Source organism: Strix uralensis, chromosome 5, assembly GCF_047716275.1.
Source record: "Strix uralensis isolate ZFMK-TIS-50842 chromosome 5, bStrUra1, whole genome shotgun sequence".
Taxonomy (NCBI): Eukaryota; Metazoa; Chordata; class Aves; order Strigiformes; family Strigidae; genus Strix; species Strix uralensis.
In genome coordinates this window covers 66,373,354-66,391,942 of record NC_133976.1, presented here as the reverse complement: position 1 = coordinate 66,391,942, position 18,589 = coordinate 66,373,354, and the positions used below count along the sequence as shown (strand labels likewise).

Here is an 18,589-nt window from a genome sequence, read left to right as displayed (position 1 = left end):
ATTAGGGCTGGGGAACTGGAAAGAATGGAGTATAGATATGTGGTTGTGTGTGGGTGTGTGTGCATGTGTGTGCTAAAGAACAGGGAGAGCAGTTTTTTTTCTCTTTTTGCTTCCCCCCCCCTTTCCCGCTTGCTCAGTGACAGGCTGGACACGGGCCGTGCAGACTGTTGAGGCATTGTGCGCTCCGCATCCAGAGTAGCCCCTGGCTAATCCCCGCGGCTTGGACGGGAATTTCCCCGCGGCGTTCTCCCGGACGTTGCCCCCCCCGGCAGGGCGGGCTGGGGCGGTGCAGCCCTCCCCGCCGAGGGGAGCGGAGCGGGACGGTGGGTGTCCCCGGGGCGGGGTGCGGGGCTGGTGGCCCCGCGGCGGCGGGTGCCGGTGCTGCCCGCGGCTCCGTCCCCGCGTGTCAAAGGTCTATTACCTGATTGCCTCCCTCGCCTGCCAGATTTTTATCTACATAATTAGAAGTGCCGCGGAGGCTGCGCTCCGCCAGCCAGCCGAGGGGCTCTGCGGCCGCGCTTCGCCCACCTTGTTATCAGGGGCTGTCTGGGCTTGGGAAAGTAGGGGGATCCACAGCGGAGGGACTCCTCTTGCTCGCCCAGAGCGGGGGACAAAAAGGGGGCGGGGGGTTGTGTGTAAAAAGAAAACAAGAAAAGCCCTAGCAGACGAACGGAAAGTTTATTTTTGGTGTGTGTGTGTGCGCTCCCGCTGTTTTGGCATGTGGCTACCTTTTCCCTTGCACACAACAGGGCTGTTTGATGGAGTTTGGAGCTGAGGCAACTTTGGGTTTGTTGCCAGGACGGTTCGCAGCACTTTGTGGAAAGCAAGAGCTAACAGTGAGACCGACAGAGTGAGTGACAAGTTGTTTACAGGTTTCCTTGAAGGGGCCTCTGCTATATTTCAATCTGTCAAAGTTGCTTTTCTTCCCTCAGAACAATGCCTGATTGTTGTGCGGGATGGTTGTGTGGTTTTGGATTTTTTTTCCCCTCCCTAAAGAGTGAAAAAGGGAGAGAGAAAGCAAGAGAGCGGAGAGGGAGGGGGGAGAGAAAGGAATGAAAATTCTTCGGAGCACAAATGCCTTTGGTAACATTTTTATGTGTCTAATCTTTTCTCTCCTATTTCAACTCCGAGAGAGTTGATAACTGTTTCAATTTAATCAGTCTGCTCTTGTTTTATCTTCTTTCTCCACTGATCTTCCTCAGCGCAGGGGATTTGCTCCTGGTTTGCCAGTTTAGGTGGATTGTCGGGCTTTTTTTTTTTTTTTTTTTTTTCCCCCTCCTCCCCCCTATTTATCCCCCCCCACCACCGTTTTTTAGGACATTGAACGAGTTGACTTTTCCCGTTTGGCGGCGACGGGCGAGCAGAATGAAAAGGCAGGGACAGGCACCCTGAGGTTGCCCAGCGCCTGGCAGCCGCGGCGCACCGCGCCGCTGTGGGGGGAGCTGTGCGAGCAGCCTGCTGCGAGGCGCGCTGCCCCTTTAAGAGACTGGTCAAGGAGTCCTAGCTCAGAGCGAGCGAGCCGGGAGGGAGGGAGGGAGGGAGGGAGGGAAGGAAGGAGGGAGAGGGAGAGAGAAAATCAATCGGTTTAGAAGGTTTGGACTCACTTGACAGGTTCAGTTGGAGGCGACCATAGGTGGCTGCTGTGACAAAGGGAAATTGTGCTTTTCCAGCATGCTAACTGACCCTGATTTACCTCAGGAGTTTGAAAGGTGAGTCGAGTTGTTGGGGTGGGGGGGCCGCTGCCTTCTGCGTTGGGGGGGGGTGGTGGTGGTCTTCCCCCCCCTCCCCCTCGTTTTTTTTTGTGTTCTATTTTGTGGTTTGTTGTTGCCTTTTTTTTTTTTTTTTTTAATTTATATGAGCACGCGTGTTTGCGCGCGTGTGCGTGGATCGGCTGCCCGCGGTGCGGGCTCGCACAGGCACGCGGGGACGGGCGCGCAACTTGGCGGCAGGCCGGGGAGATGCTCCCCCCCGTCCCCGTCCGCCGTCCCCCCCGCCCCGAGCGGTACCTTGGCTATTCAAGCGGCGTGTCAGCCAGCCCGGCGTGGGCTGGGGGCGGGGCGGGGGAGCCCCCGTGCCCGCGGCGGGCGCCGCCGAGCCCCTCTTGCCCGGCCGCTCCGGCGGAGCGCCCGCGGCGCGCAGCTTTGTTCCGCTGCCTCGGAGGCTGCCGTGCCCTCCGCCAGTCGCCCTCCCCTGCCCGAACTGGCCCGCCGGGGCACACACCGGGCGGGCGCGGTGCTGTCCTGGGCTGCGCCTTCCCCGCTCCTGCCCGGAGACTCCCCGGGCGGCGGAGGATGCCCGGTGGCGGAGCGAGGCGGGGGGCTCAACTTCCAGCCTCGCCCTCCCGTCAAACTTGGGAAGGCGCTCCGCCGAGCACATGACCTTTTGTTGATCTAGCAGGAGCGATTATTTTTAGGCAAGTTAACGTCCCGGCCCTCCGTCAGGAGAACATCCTTCTGCCTGAGAAGGAGAAGGGGGGGGGGGGGGGGGGTAAGAAAAAAGAAAAGAAAACCAGTGAAACTCCTGCCTCCAAGTTTTGGCCGTCGCCTCTAACGGAGTGTCAAGAGCGGGGTTTGTGTATGACAAGCGGGGTTTGGGTATGACGTAGACTCGCCCGGCTCCCCCTGCCCGAAGCAGGAGCCTTCCCTGCCTGGAATTAAGTTTTTGCTGTCACTGGTGACGGCTTGTGACCTCGGAGAGTTTAGTTCTTATTTCATATGATCTGGCGCTTCTAAGAGGTTTTAAAGCGTTTTCTCAGGCTCTTGTACATGCGTCCATTGATGATCCGGCATCCCTTCCCTCTGGCTTCATTTTTAAAGGTTATTAATAGTCCCTTGTGCAGCTGCAGTAAACAATCCAAACTTTCATTTCTAAGCGGTAAATAAAAGAACGCCAGGATGCGTGTTACTTAGGTTTTTCTCATCTTCGTGAAAGCTACCTCCTGTATAAACATTTGGTTGTATCTGACTATGCAATACAAGCTAGGTGCTAGACCAGCTGGTTAAAAATATGCTAAGTCAAGCTGTTCATCGTTCAAACCTACTGAATTTGATAGTAAAGGCATAGAAAAGAATGCAAGACAAAAACATTTTAAGTGGGCTGAGGAACACGCATGCAGAGAAAGGACAGGAAAGAACGCTTGAATTAAAAGATCAGAGAAAAAATTGGGAAACGCAGAAAAGAACTATTTTAACGCTTTCAATCCTCGTTCTGCAATTAGAACGCTTCCTTACTAGAAAGTGGAATTGGCATGGTCGCACTCCTCCGAGGTCATCTTTAATGCAATTAATTTTCCAGACTTACTTGGACTACTTGGCTTTTTCTTTGGTTTGTTATTACAATAATAGAACAAAATTTGTTTTGTTCACGTAAGTTATATTAACTTAGTTCAACTACCTGAGGAAACTGTTACTGTTTCTGGTGTCAAATCTGGTCTAGCATCATGATCATGCATTTGTCTTGTTCATACAGTTGATAGATTCAAGTATTTCATATGCTTCACCAAGATTATACATATACCTTTATAAGCAAGTGATTTCGATTATTCTTTGAACTTTGTGATGAACAGAATACTTGTAAACTCTGTGAAGCAGAATGAAGTCCTTTCATGTTCCTGTTGGAACTTTTTAAAATCTGCAGTCTCTGCATTATAAATATATGTTTATATAAATTTTATATATAAACAAATAATTTTGGACAAAACATCTTCCTTAGAAATAGAATGAGCTGCTTTTTTTTTTTTTCCCCCCTTAGGCATACGTTTCATTTTCAGAGATCCCAGCTTTGCTCTTGTAAACATTGTAGTTAAATAATCAATACGCTGCTCTCCTTTTGCTATGCAGATAATAGCAAGCAGTAGAAATGGGAAGCAATAAAAATGAACCTCAGGACATACAATTTTTTTTTTTTTTAACACTTTTTCCTCTGCAGTTTAAATTGGTAATACAAACCAATATCTCTGTTAATCATTACCATTTGTTTACATTGTGTGTGTTTGACTATAGTTACACACACATACACAGAGTAGATACTGTCTGTGTAATATCTGTGTTTATCAGAAAACAGCCATGAGGACACACTTTCTCTTACAGAGAGATGCGCAGACCCTCAGACACACACATGCTCACAGAGTTCACATGTGTATGTATGCACGGTGCACAGATAATTGTTTTTTAGATATTGACGGTAGGTTATTTTCTCAGTTTCTCCGTGTGAACAGTTCTTGGAGCACATTTCTGCAGTTGCTGGGGTCTGGCATGGCGTACCTGCATGATTGACTTTCGTTTTGTTACTACTATCCATTTCCCACTATTCCCTTTTAAAATTGAATGGCAAATTACAAGAAGGTAAAGATTTATCAGGTGAAGTTGTTTGCAGTTCAGATCTCAGGGTGTCTGTATATATCTCAGGAGGTTGTCCTTTCCCTGTTGTCTTTCCTGTGATGTTTCAGTGTATCCCGGTAAACTGCAAACAGTTCAGAAACTTTCAGTCACCCCAACTGAAGGGATCTGAATCAAGGGGACTTCTCTTGTGTGACTGTGGCCATTATCAGGGGACATTTACGATACACACTTAGAATTAAAATGATCCTCGGTGTCACATGAATAAACATCCATTAATTCATTCAGCATCACTAGTAAATTGCAGTAGGTTTTGTGAAATAGCATGTATAATTAATTACCATACCAAAATGTGAGGGTTTTCATCCTTTCCTGGGAAGTTACTTGCACGTCTTTATTTCTGTTTGTGGCGGTTCAGCTGCTTGATTGAGAGGCGCATCAGAATGCGTACGCTGAGGGGGATGATGTTTGCAGAAACGTTGTAGGAAGAAATTATAACTGGAATCTGCTCTGTTTGTTATACAGAGGAAGGATAACTTACGGGATGTACTTTGTGATGTACCTGTGGCACTCTGAATTGGCTTTAAAGATCTCAAAAAGAATAGCTCTTTTGTTGTTTGGGTTTTCCTTTGTTTTAGTTTTTGGGTTTTTTTTAAGACAGGTCATTATACATAAATATAACAAGTATGGCCACGATAGAAGGAAAGTTTACTTCACTGAGAAAAAGGTAGAGACAATGCGGCCAGAACCGTCGCAGACAGCTGTGAAATTTACAGAATGATAAAAATCTCAGAAATGCCCAACATAAAGTTTTAATGTCTTAATAAAATCTGATAAATGAAAAATAGATAAAGTGACTGCTTAACAATGTCCCTAGTGTATGGAATGTTCTTAAACCCAAATTAATTACTGCATATTTACATTTCTCTGTAGACTGAGAGAGAGGCTATGCTAGGCATCTGGACAGAGTGACATTTTTTTCTCTTTCTCTTTTTCATTTTTTTCTTTTTCTTTCTTTGTCTTTTTTTTTTTTTTTCAAATTTTTAACATGCCAATTTAAGGTAAAGAGGTATTCAGTGTTTGTGGAAGAAAAAAGGATGGGTTAATGCTTCCATAAGAAAAAAGGAACATCTAGCAAAGACAAAAGGCGGGGATGGGAGCAACGGGGATGGGGACAGTAGAACAAGTTTAACATTTACAGTCACCAGTTCTGTGCACTTGAAACGTTCTCTGTGCTAGTGAATAGCTTGTAGAAAGGAAGGGCTCAAGGATGTAAAGCAAGCCTCTGCTGGGGTGAAAAAAATATACTTAGCTGCTTCACTGCTGCACCGCACGAGTCATTTCAGACTCCCACTGCATTTATTTTGGGGTTGTACCAACACTGTCAAACGGAGAAATCATTTTCCTAAAAGGAAACTTTGCGTATTCCTAAGTGCTTTTCTTAGCTAAAGTTACCCTAAAAGCTTTCTTCTGCTGCTACGTTTGCTGAAAATTTTGCAGAAAGAATAATACCTTTCTATTAACCAGCTTGCTCAGAATGACGTCCCACTCTCCTAAAATCTACCTGTAGAAGTAAGAGTGATTATTCCTTCCTTTAAAAGAAAACAGTGAGATTTCTTTAATACCGGGCTGAATAGCTTTTACCTTCCACTGAGATGTTTTGAGAAAAAGACTTTATTGCTTACGTTTGTGGGTCTGGGGGTCTGGGATCTGAAGAATAAATACAGTGCCAGTTAGAAGTTTCAGATACTGTTTTTTTGCAGTGATGAAAACTAACATGATTTTATTTCTCTGAGATAAGGCTGAAGGAATTAATGCATTTGCAGAATACTAACTAATGTCCTGCATGCGCTGATTTCATTTGTTGTGCTTACGCTTAGCGAGGAAGAAGTTGACTGTTACAAATGATGGATTTTAATGAACATCTCAATAATTTACCAGTTGCTGAAATTGTGAACTAGACTTGGAAGGCAAAAGCCCGAATGAGAGAGCTGATGAGTGACACACCAGCCCGCACAATTCGACTGCTGTATTCATTGCATTTGAATCAAATCGGGAGTTTGGCATTACTAATTCTGGGTGGCTGGCTCATCATATGCATTCAAGGAGTTAATTAAAACATGCACAAACACATACACACGATCTCCCACCAAGCATCTTGCGATGTTTATGTGCATAGTGTGTTTGATTGGTACCTTTACATAGGAGAGGAATTGTTTTTCCTTCTCTTGCTGTCCAGAGATCTTAAATATATAACTAGTTTACAAAATATTTACTACTTTTCAAGGAGCTTTTAACAAGCATTTATGGCTTTATCATTCAGGAGGCATATAGTATCTGGTTGAGTTACTTAAATGTGAAGCTCCCTGATAGGATAGGCATGCTTCTGTGTAATGCGATATATCTGTAGCTGTATAAAATACACTTTTACAATATTTATACAGGAAAAAAGGTATCTCCTCCCAAGGTTGGACTTATAGTTTCTTCACACCCTTTTCGTACTATACCTTTAAAAATCTCTTAATGTTGAATAGGATAGTTGCATATTTGCATGTCAGATACTTCTGCCTTCACAACTTTTTCAGAAGTCAATTTGACATCCTCTTGGCTTTCTTTTTTTATTTATTAATTTCTTGCTCGGGCCTGGTTATAGCATAATTAACTCATAAGTGGAGGGGGAAAAACATGTTTTCATGTGGTACCTATACACACTGGAAATACTCAATGCCTGTGAATTCTGCTACTGTAGTCAAGAGAAAAGAAGCGCTCGCAGCAATTAATCAATAGCTGTGGTATGTCTCTGCTGATGGCAGGGAGTTTGTTTAACAAGTAGCATCCTTAGAAGTAAAGTGCTTTTCCGTTTTAAAGTGTCTGTGGGTTTTTATCTAACTTGGATAATGTGTGAAGTCTCCTGTACTTCCTACAAAAGGTAAAATTATGTTGTATTTGAGTATGTTAAAAACTATGCTGCAAATTAAGGAGATCCTCATCACAATATTGTATTAGCTAAACCAGAACTTCTCGAACTTTGGAAACGTGTCATGTTTTTCTCTTGAGCTTTTGGCTTTGGGCAGAGAGTGAAGGTGAGCAATTGCGTGTGCTGTACCTGACGGGGATTTACGGAGACCCTCAGACCCCGTGGTGAAACCCCACTGCCGTCAGCAGCCATAAAGTTTTCACCCACGCCTTTAGTGAGGGTTATGATGCTAGCCTGTGGTCTGCCACACGTCCCACCGCTCCGACACCCTACCCAGGGGCTGACTTGGTCCAAGTGGCTTGTGCCTCGCCTGGAAGCCGGGGCCGGGCCCTGCCTGCGGCCAGCGGCTACCAGGGGGACAGCGGGGAGCCCCGCGCGCCGCAACCTCTGCTCGAGAGACGCCGCTTGTCACCTCCACTCTGAGCGCAGCCTTTGCCAGCCTGAGAAGCCAGGAGTCTCTAAAAGTTGTTCCTGAGCCCACATGTCCTTGTGACAGTGTGAAGTTCTGCACGCGGTACTTGCTGGGAGAGAGCAAATTTAGACAAGATTTTGGAAGAATTTTGGTGAGCGCTGCTTGCAGGGGCCATGGTACTTGAATGTAAGGAGTGAATAGAAATTGTGAGATGTGCAGTGGTAATTCAGAGAAGCTGCATCATCTTTTAGGATAGGTGCAAAAATTATTTACTTTTTTAAACAGAAAAAGAAGGAAAAGAGACACGTTGAATTCTGGTTGCTAGAATCATCAGATGTTAATATGAAGTTCAGGAGTATTAGAGGTGCTGCCCATGGTATTGGGGGGGTGTTGATTTGTTTGTTTTGAAAAAAATTTTCAAACGTTTTCCTACCCCCTGTTTTTGATCTGGCATGTCACTCCTCTTCAACTTGTCCTTTTGTCACCTTGTTTAAGAAAAAAAAAAATTCCAACACGATACTATTTTTGACTTGTAGAACTCTAAGAGTTGAAGTGAAAATGAGAAAAAGCTTGGAGCTCGTTTTAAAAGTTTGAAATGTCTTTGACCTTGTTCCCCTTAAAAGTATTGTGGGATTAATCAGGTAGTATTTCTCAGTTCCCAAATTGTAATTATATATCCTGTTTTTAAAATTTGTTTAGTATTCCAGATTTCCTTTTTATACTTTTTTTTTTGAGAGACCAAGTGTGGAAATTTATGTCGGTAACTGCTCTTTGAGATCTATAATTTTTATTTTATTTTGTTTTACCATGTACTTCTGCTTTTCTCAAGTTTATATAAGCTGTCTTCATTGTGTTTTGTTTTATTCCTAGGATGTGGGTGTCTGCGTGCTATTTGATCTAAATGTATCATAAAATGTTACCTTAGTGCTAATTTTTCTGTGTGGTTGTATCATAGTCTTATTACTACGTATTTGTTTCTGTCTTACTAATCTTAACATAGTTCTATTACTTTGGGGGCAAAAGTATATGCAAAGTGAATAGAAATTTAATTTTCTTGTCTGAATAATTAGAGTTCTTTTTAGTGGTGAGGAACTCTGTGTGTGTGTTTATGTGCTATTCTTGCATAGTTAAGACCATTGTCTACATCTAAGGTTCTTCATGAACCTGTGTAGCTCTAGAGAAAAAAGGCCTAGGAATGTAGTTTATGTAAAGAGAAAGCCATACAGTTTGTCATACTGTTAATTTCTTTGGTGATACGCTCAATTTTTTTAAGAATGTGAAAGTGAAATAACGTGTGTTTCATTCATCCATCTCCAAGGTTGGGCATGGGCAAATGTCATGTATCTGACAGTGAGCTGGAGTTACTTGCCATTGACAACTCAATGGATAGCATAAGACCAAGAGTAAGGAAAATGTTAGTGGTTCTGGAGGATTTTTAATGTTGTTATTCCTTTTTTAGCATAGTTACATGAAAAGATTTCACCAAACTTTTTTTTTTGCCAATTAAAACAGCCTAAAAAAATCTCAAGAGCGTGCATACCCATATGTACAGACGCATTCATGTTTGTTCTCTGTAGTTTGGTATGTCCGTTTACTGGGTTGCATTAAGTTGCGTTATCTTCAGTTTGTTGGGAATCCTAAAGAGACTGCACTTAATAGTGTGATGGAGCTAAAATTCATCACAGTCTGAAAGACCAAAGTGCATCTCTGCATAGAGTTTTTATAATTTTGAGGTATTCTTTGTTTCAAGAGAGAGAATGTTTAATGAAGAGCGTGAAGCGTATGGTGTCCTCTCACCTTTTGGGGTGGCCCACCTGAGTTAGGGTTGAGGCATTTCAGTGGAGCTTTGTACCAGGAGGGAGTATGGGCTTGCCGTAATGCTGCCCTGGCTATATTCAACTGTAGAGAAGTCCTCTGTTTTCAGAGAAATTCCCTTAGCAGCCTCATTACATTTGCTTTGTAAAACAAGACTGAAAACATTTTCTCCAAAGGTTTAGTCAAGTTTCTATTCATAGGGTTTTCTCCCTAAATTTCAATGCTGTGGCCTCACTGGGGCAGAGGCTTCTCTGGATAGAAATGAGATGTGTGGGAAGGTGATGGTTGGTAAGAGTGGAGGGAAGGATGTTCTTACCCATTTGGGGTATGTCTGTTAACAAACTGGGTCATTTTGTTGTCTTGTATTTACATGACTTGTTCCTGTGCTGGTGTGAAATGTGAATCACCAAAACATGATGATTATTTAAAAAAAAAAAAAAAAAAGGCTAAATGGAACAAAACTGAAATAGAACTGAAAGGCTAAATGAATTCAGATGTAAACAGAACATGCAATATTATTCTTTTGGTACTGTTTCCTTCTGCAGTTACCGAGTAAAACCAAATAGGTTTCTTTTCCATGTCTTAAAAATATCCAGGCTTTTGAGTTTGAAAATCACACAGGAATAGGAGATACATCTCTCTTTTCAGGTTCAGCCTTTGGTTTGTCTTTTGCTCATGGGTTTTGGAGATTTAAGTGGATATTTACGGTCAGTGTGTTGTAAAGGCTGTGGATTCTCATCTTTGTTGAAACCGTGTGAACATCGAGTTGATTCTGGTTTTGCAACTGAGATTAGAATTTGGCAGAATTTCTCAGTGGAAGACTCTCATCTTTTGCTTATGTTTTGTAAGTTCTGCTCACTTTTGCTGTTCTTGCCTAAACTCTGAAATTAATTGTGTGACTTGGGAAACTGTATCAGGCTATGGTGGTTGCATGAAATACCGTACCGGGAAAAATACTGTGCCACTCTGAAGTATGCTATGCACCTCTTTTATAGATAATCTGCATGTGTATTAGTGTCATTGATTTAGTGTGTTTTTGTAGAGTGCAAGCATCCTGAATCAGGACCCCATTATGCTCGTCACTGTACAAACACAAAAAAGAAGGTTTCTTTCCATTCCACAGAGCAGCCTTTGTGCTTAGAGCTTAGAGTAATATCAATGTGTCTTTGTATGGGGAAAATTCAGAAACGGAGAGTAGGTAAGAGATCCCTAGCATGGTTCATGAATGAGATTTCAGTCCTGAAGCCATGCTTTAGAATTTATAAATTGAGCAATATATGTGCATGTGTATTCTCTCTCCATATATTTTCTACGCATATGTATGTAGAAGTTGCTTTACCACTAGAAGTACAGATAATATTAATAATAGATTCATGCTTCCTGTAAAGTCTTTTGATTAGGAGTTCAGAGCATTTGGAAAGCATTACTATACAAATCATGAAGATTTCTATGCTTGTTAGATTGAGAAGCAAGATTAGTTTCAACCTGTAGATGAGAAAACTGAGGGATAGTGTCACAAAATCATTTGCATGGGTGGATATAAAAAGTAGAGATACTGACTGCTAGTCCTGTTTCTTTAACCTCAGACCTTCCTTTTCCTTCTTGAGATCCTAAAAACTGCAAATTACAGACTTCTGTCTGTCCAGTTATAATTTCTGAAAGTCTCATTCTAGCAAGATGAACTATAACATTCAAATTACTTAAATATGTAAAATAGGGACTTCAGATTATAATCAATAATATAAAGTAAAAAAATACAGCCCCAGCCACTTCAGCTAGGGCTGGGATGGAATACTGTCTGTAACCCGTCCAATTACCTGAGCATGCTTCTAAACTAACTCCCTACCTGGAGTCAAGTTCAGAGAACTGGAGTTCGATAGCAGCACCTGCAGTGTTTAAGAAGTAAACTGAGAGACAGTGTGTGCTACTAATAGTCAGGTAAAGGTTTCATCCTGGAGAACAATTAACATCTTCAGCCATATGTACAAGAGCTGTCATATGTTTTATAACCTAAGGACCAGGCACTAGGGGAATCCAGGAAAAAATTCTTCACATGGAGAGTATTAATGTGAGGAACAGACTCTATTGAAAGCAGCAATGTAGGCAGCCACAGTGAGCGAACCAACTAGCTTAAAAGCAAAAACCGCGTCGCAAAGCACAAAATGCATTGTGATTCTTACCTGCACATTGACATCTGTTTTTTAAATTTGTGACAGAGGTGAAAAACAAAGGGAATTATATTCAGGTTTATTAAAAGGAATTATTTTCCTATTCATGTTAAAAGTTCTTCTAATCTGTTTTAGTATTTTTTTTTTCTGGTTTCCAACTGTATGCTCAGTAAGAGTAGAGCTGAATCGCTGGGGTCTGCAGGTAGATTTAGTTCTAGTCTCTGTGTTGCATCTCTTACTATACGCTGTTGAGAAAACGGGTATAAACTAAGGAGTCCTGGGTGGATTTGATCTCTGTAGCCTATGAATATTATGACTGAGCTATTAAGCTATTTTCTTTGATAAGCTTTTTAAGAGGGAGACTACTTTCAAGATAATGGATTATAATCAGGCATGTTCCATAGTGTTTCAGTAGTAGTTATTCAGCAGTGTGTTCACAAAGACCTGTTTTGTGATAGGGCCAGTCAAGGCATCCTTTAAAAAAGTGCCATTCATTCTGAGTGTTTGGACTCAGTGGCACTGAAGTTCAGTGTCAGGTCCTAAAAATGTAGGCCTGATTAATTAATGTTCTGCACAACTCTATGGAAAAGGCGGATGTTTTTCACCCCAGTAAACCAGGATGGCATGAAATGGTGACATGAGGAGATCACTGAGCAGAAGCCTAACTTTCCTTAATCTGCAGCAAACTTCCATCAGTTGCAATGCCGCCAGAGTTTCTAAAGCGTCAGGAGAGATTTCTGCAAATGTGTGTATTTCAGAAGTTCTGTGTTGGAGTGCTTAAAAGACACATTAAATGTCTGTTCCTCCTAAACAATTAAATATCGGTTCCTCCTAAACAACATGTATCCCTGACAGATTAGAATGATCAGAATGGCGGTGATGAAAATGTATCTGAATTCTGCCAGGGCTAACATCTGGGCCTTAGTGGACTTGGCACTGTACACAAAATCAATCTGTGTTTTGAAACTGTGTGTTTCTGAAAGTAGTAATTCCTAGTTGTGGCTACCAAGGTCTTAAGTGAGCACAAAAACGCATTCTTCCAAATATACATTTGTTTGATAACCTCAGTTGTCTAAAGCGTGACCTCTGTTAATTTGTCACCAGGCAAATTATTGTCACCAGTTCCTAGATTCCATGAGAACCCCAGGCAGACAGCAGAGCCCCATGCTGGTAAGCATTTCTGGTTTTGCCCTTTGTGGTAATAAACAACCAATTTACAAATGAGTTGACTGAGGTACCTGCAACTGAGGTGACTTGTCATGGGTTGTCCAGTGTAACAGCTTCGGATTCATCAGCAGATTCTTGGAGGGCTCACTGCCCTCGTCTGGAGTCAATTGCTCCAGAGCACCATAGCCTATCTTATATTTTCATATTAAATAAACTAAATGGTTATCATATAAGAAAGACAGAGCCTTATTGTTAAAATGATTTAATGATTTTTCTTCTTGATGTTTATTAGAAGATGAAAACAAGATGAATGCAGTTGTTGCTGTTATAGTTGGGTAGAGTCTGATGTGGAAGCCTGTATTTTTAAAAGTAGCTATAAAAAATAGAGCATAATAGAAGTTAGAACATTATTTTAAAAATAAGATAAATAAAATAGCTTTTTACATACACATGCAGTCTATTGAAAGGCCATCCAAAGCACTGATACCAATTTAAGAAGATGATCTTTCGCCTTAATTGTACATCTGGGAGATATTAGCTGAACATTTTGTGGAGAACTGTGAATACCTTAGTTGCCAGTTGTCTAAAACGCTGCTAATGATTGCTTCAGTGCCAGTGTTTTGATGGCTAGAACCTAGGCCTGAATATGAATACAAAGAACTCAATCTAAAAAAAATGCGTGTGCGCACACTTTTTATACAAAACAGATTTCAACCATCTGCTTGGCACTTAGCTTTGCAGTTATAGGCTCTGATATAAAAGGAAGCACTGTCCAGGTTGTGAATGGTATCACTTTTATTGGTACCTTAGAAAAATTGTAGTGTTTTTAGAAAGCTTGTGTATCCTATGGTTTTCTTCAGTGGATAATGAGAACTGCCTTAGTCAAAATTTTGTGCCTTCCATCGTTCCTCTGACGGCAGCATCTCCTTACCCTTGCAAAAGGGATTTTGTAGTGAAGAAAAGTTTCTGTTCTGCACCTCAGCATTTCCAAGTGTATCAGAGGAGTTTTGATGAGTGGCCCTTAGAACTGACACCCCAGATGGTTTATGACACAAAGCACTGTTTGCTTAGGAATACGTTGTATAGCAGAGTCTGTTGCCCGAGCACTGCAGAGCGTGTCAAATCAGCATGGAAGTTAATGGACCAAAAGCCCTTCTGAATTTAACACTTTCCCATTTGATCTGAATTTACAGCTTTAAATCAGGACCACAGTTTTCCTTTAGTGGTGCAGTGGTGGAAAGTAAAGTTGATAGCGTAAATTACAGGCATATAATACAATCATTTTGACCCAATTCATCCACTTAAAGGTTTAGAAAGAATGAGACTGACTAAAATCTTTGGTAAAAGCCTATTTGTGAAATGTTAAAAAAAATTGAAAGTTAGGAGAAAATGTGAGTATGTATTAATTTGATGCTCTGACCAGTCCATGTTTTACTCTTAATAGGTTAAGCAGAAGAAAATGCACCATATAGAAAAATCAAAAATCTTTGGAGCTTTCACTCTTCGTTAGCAATTTAGATATTATTTCTTTGCCTTTGCTAGATTTATCGTTAAAATATGCAGGACAGAATATTTTTCTTCTTTGCTTTTCTTCTTTGAAAGGGTTTGATAGTATTTTCCCTCAGGTGCACATTTGGAAAAAAGATGATGAAAATGCAACCTCCTGTATGTAACAAAGCCTCTGTGTTTGGCCATCCATTTAGTGCTGTGTCACATTAGTACTGCATTGTTAACACCTTTGGACAGGGCTAAAGGTTCCTTGCTGCTGTGTCTAGAAAGCTGCTTATGTCAGATCATAATGTTGCTGGATGCTTTCCTCAATAAATGTACTTTTCATTTAAAAGTAGGCTTGGATTGTTTGCTTCTGAGATGTCAGGAGGGTGAATAAAAGGACTAATTGTTATTTACGCTCTCATTTTATGAAGACTTCCTTTTTTCTATGTTACATAGTCTCAAGAAAGTACTGCTTTTAACTATTACATTTTATTTGCCTGAGTGTCTTTTTTGTGGAGAACATCTGAGATGATGAAAGATAAAGTTGGATCTCTATGGATAGAATTATAATAATACTGGAAACTTAAAAGCTTCTGCATAGTTTTAGATGAATCATAATGTACGGACAGCAAAAATCTGACTTTTTAAAAAAAATGCATGTGAAATAAACCTTAACAGTATTAAGGTTATAGCCCTAACAAGCTAATAGACTAGCAGCTCTCTGTATTATTCCCTTCCTGTCTCTTCCTTCCTCAGCTCTTCTCCTTTCACCTTCTTCCCTCAAGCATGGAGATGCTTTCTACATTTTTATGGGGAGCCCTGTTAGTCTCACAGGTAGAGATTAAAACAATAAACCTCTTAAGCTTAAGAAAATTCTCTTACATGGAGATCTGGATGGGAAGCAAGTCAGTTTTCCAGCCACTGTGTCACCATGTCTTCCTATAGCAACTCTACTGAAATTACTTAACCATCTTATTAGTGAAGCAGTTCTTTATGTTGCATGCAATAAAATGGGTTTCTTCAGGACTGGGAAACAGCAGCCTATCTGCTGTTCAGAGTTAATGATTGCACAAGAATAAGCTCCTGTATTCATGGGTGGGTGAGAAGAAATTCTGTAAGAAACACTATGGGTGGGTTCATAATGAAACCTTTGCTATTCAGCCCTCGTGTTCTTGGAAACTTTAGAAGGGAAAGTCTTGACCAATGTCAACAATTTGGTCATTTTCTTTGCTTCCCCTCCTCCTCCCTTTAGGTAATATAGTCATATTTATTGTCAGTTTATTTTCTGTGGATTCCTCCAATCCACTGTGGTTGGAAGAGAGATCTGGAGTGAGTGCATGGCAAGGTAAATTTGGTATGGCAGTTGGTGATGTGGGAGGGAGGATTGGGAGAGGGAGGCAGCAGAGGGTATGGGTTTTAAACAACCTGCCAGTTGTCCCCCTTTCTATTAAAATGGCAGCTTTCAAGCCAGGTCCCTGAACTGTTTAAGTTGATTTACACTGTTACGGCTAAGTTCCCTCATGCCATTAATAAGGACTGAACAAATACCTTGCTCTCTCCCTTCTCTTTTCTTTTTTTTTTTCTTCTTTCTTTTCTTTCTACCACTAAAATTCTAGTTGTGTCTCTTTCTGTTGGTTTTAAACAAACTGCTGCATTGTGTCACCCTTCCCGTTAAATTTAGACATCCCATGCTTGAGATGGAGAGAGGATGGTTTGCAGGGGAGGACGGGCTTGGTAGATCTAGTGTGGCTCCTTCTTTTTCAGCCAGTTCAATGTTACCATCAGGTTACAGTTGCATTTGCACTAAGGCACGGCATGAATGACCAGGTTCAAAGCTTGGACTTCAACTCTTTTTGTGGCCTGCCGTTTGTCGTAATCCAAGATAAAATGAGGTTCACGATATGCAGGTGCCAAATGGCTATAGAGTATCAGCCTGCCAGTTTCTTTGACTGCCTAGCTCCAGTGTGTGGGGGAAAGCGAGGTCAGGCACATGTCTGCACAGGACTTCGGAAATCCCTTGAAGCATTAGGTGCTGCCTGTGCCTTCCAGAAAGCCCTACGTACAGATTTGAAAGTCTCCAGAATGAAGTTGGCTCCTGTATTTCAAAGGCTATATAACATCTGTATTTTCAAAGATTCTGATGTTATATTTAACACTGAAGGCAGGAGGAAAGGATGAATGCATATGTAGGAAAAGGGCATGATTTTCGTAAAGAAATAAAAAATTGTGTGTGAAAGAATTACATGTGAGTCAGCTAGTACAAAAAAACTTCTGTGTCCTTTTAGAATTTTGGGGAAATTAACTGTTTTTAATAGTTTGGCTCATGCATCTAATCTATTATGAAATATACCACTTCTCCAGGGGTGTTTGGGGAAAAAAATCAGAGTTTGTTTTTCTCTCTCCTTACTTTTATCTGTATGAAATATTGAAGTGAGTGCCTGAAATAAATTGATCTACATTTTTAGAGGCATTTATCAGGTAGAGTTCAGTAAAGCAATACATATGCATTGTAATTGTGAACTATTGTGCAGATGACTTGTTTTTTCTTTGAGATGAAAATAACCCTGTTGAATAGGAAGGTATATGTAGCACCAAGGGTTGGTCTTGGGCTTTTTAATTTTTAAAAACACTTCAGGAGAGTAATAGGTAAAAGTTGCTTCTCATGAGGCACCAAGCGCCCTGTGTCAGTCTGGTTTTCAGCAAATGAGTTTGATGCTCTTATTGGTAGTCTTAGTCTGTCCTTGTCCTCTTTTCTAAGTCCAGAGAGCAGTGTTTGCCCTCACCTCCAAAGCTTTTATTACTGGCTCCTCTGCAGCTCTGGCTAGTAGGAACATCACGGGAAGTTTGTTCTTCCTCTGTCTTTGCAGTATCGTTGTGTGAATAAACAGAGGCTATGCTTGTCATTCGGCTTCCTTGCACAAGCCCCACATTCATGTATGGTCATACAGCTCTGTCCAGCTCCTACTGAAAACAATTGTAAGACTCTCATTGACTTAACTTGGGTGTTGGATTGGGCCCATTAAACGGGAAGGAAATAAAGTGGAAGTGTTGTTAATGATTCCTATTGATGCTTTTCCTGGCACAAAGTACTGCAGATAATTGTTTTTAGATGAAATACAGTTGCATCTAAGTATTACATTTATTAGCTTTTTAAAGGAGGAATAACCAAACTGGACATATGGGGTGTTTGAAGTGTGATTGTGTGAGACTAAGATAATTTCAGGAGAATAGCTTAAGTCGCAGGATATGTGTGATGCCCTTTGTGTACAAGATGTGGGATTGTGGAATTTATTTTGCATGTACTGGTTTTCACTGAGAAAGAATCCAGAATGCAAATATATAATCATATTTAGAATATATAAGGAGTGCAGCCTTGCTGCTGTAGACTTCAGGACCCATTAATCAGCCCTGATAGTGATGTGATCTCTGAAAATACTTCAGTTAAGTAGGTTTAATCCTTATTAACAGTAAGTTGCTTGAAACCATTTTGAGTAAAGTCTGAGAAGGAATATGGTAGATTGAACATGCAAATAAAGGCCAAACCTGTTAGGCTCTGAGGGGCTCTGACTCCTTTGATGTTCTGTAGATTTTGGACTTGCTATGAAATCACGACACTAACGAAAGAATTTTCACCTTCATATTTTCCACTATAAATGATAATGTCATTTCCACATTAAAATGGGAGGGTGCTCGTGTTTTTGGTATAATTTAGGTGTTGCCCCAACCCTCCCCATGATTTGGTTAGAACCTGTGGTATAGGCAGATACTAACCAGTCCGTTATTCTTAAGCCTTGTTCTGGACTGTTCAGGTTAAATGACGTATGTAATTCATCTTGGAATGTTTCCTGTTGACTTCAGTGTGATTTAGCTGTGGATGACTGATCCAGAGCCTTTTGAGAACAAGGAGATAGGAGAGGGCACTGCCTGTTTCACTGCTTTCTTCTTATTCATCAAGAGGGTGGAGGGAAAGAATGAAGTGGCAGAGCTTTTGTTGCTACTGTTTTTTGGGAAATGTGTTCAAAGAACTATTTTGGAAGATGATGGTGAAGTTGTTCCTACTATTTGTACTGCATTGTCAAAACATTGTGCTCTTGTATGAGGTAATAGCTGCGGTTTGTGGCGACATTATGAAAACATTGGTTTGTTATGATGATTGCAGAAAAAATCCCAGATACATGGTAACGTATTTGTAATATTTTATTGAAGTGAAACATGGAAA

General features: G+C 41.2%; 1 protein-coding gene across 12 annotated transcripts in view; it reads left to right on the top strand.

Moving 5' to 3' along the window:
- Nucleotides 1–249: 249 nt before the first annotated feature.
- SOX5 (SRY-box transcription factor 5) overlaps nucleotides 250–18,589 on the top strand; it is a 297,460-nt gene continuing 279,120 nt past the window's right edge. For 11 of the 12 annotated variants that reach the window (XM_074871433.1, XM_074871432.1, XM_074871429.1 and 8 more), the window contains exon 1: nucleotides 1,558–1,709. In XM_074871433.1, coding sequence (XP_074727534.1) covers nucleotides 1,672–1,709 — 38 coding nt within the window. In that variant the 5' untranslated portion in view covers nucleotides 1,558–1,671. Of the gene's footprint in view, nucleotides 324–1,557; nucleotides 1,710–18,589 lie in introns of those variants that run through there. The other variant, XM_074871425.1, reaches the window with a different exon arrangement.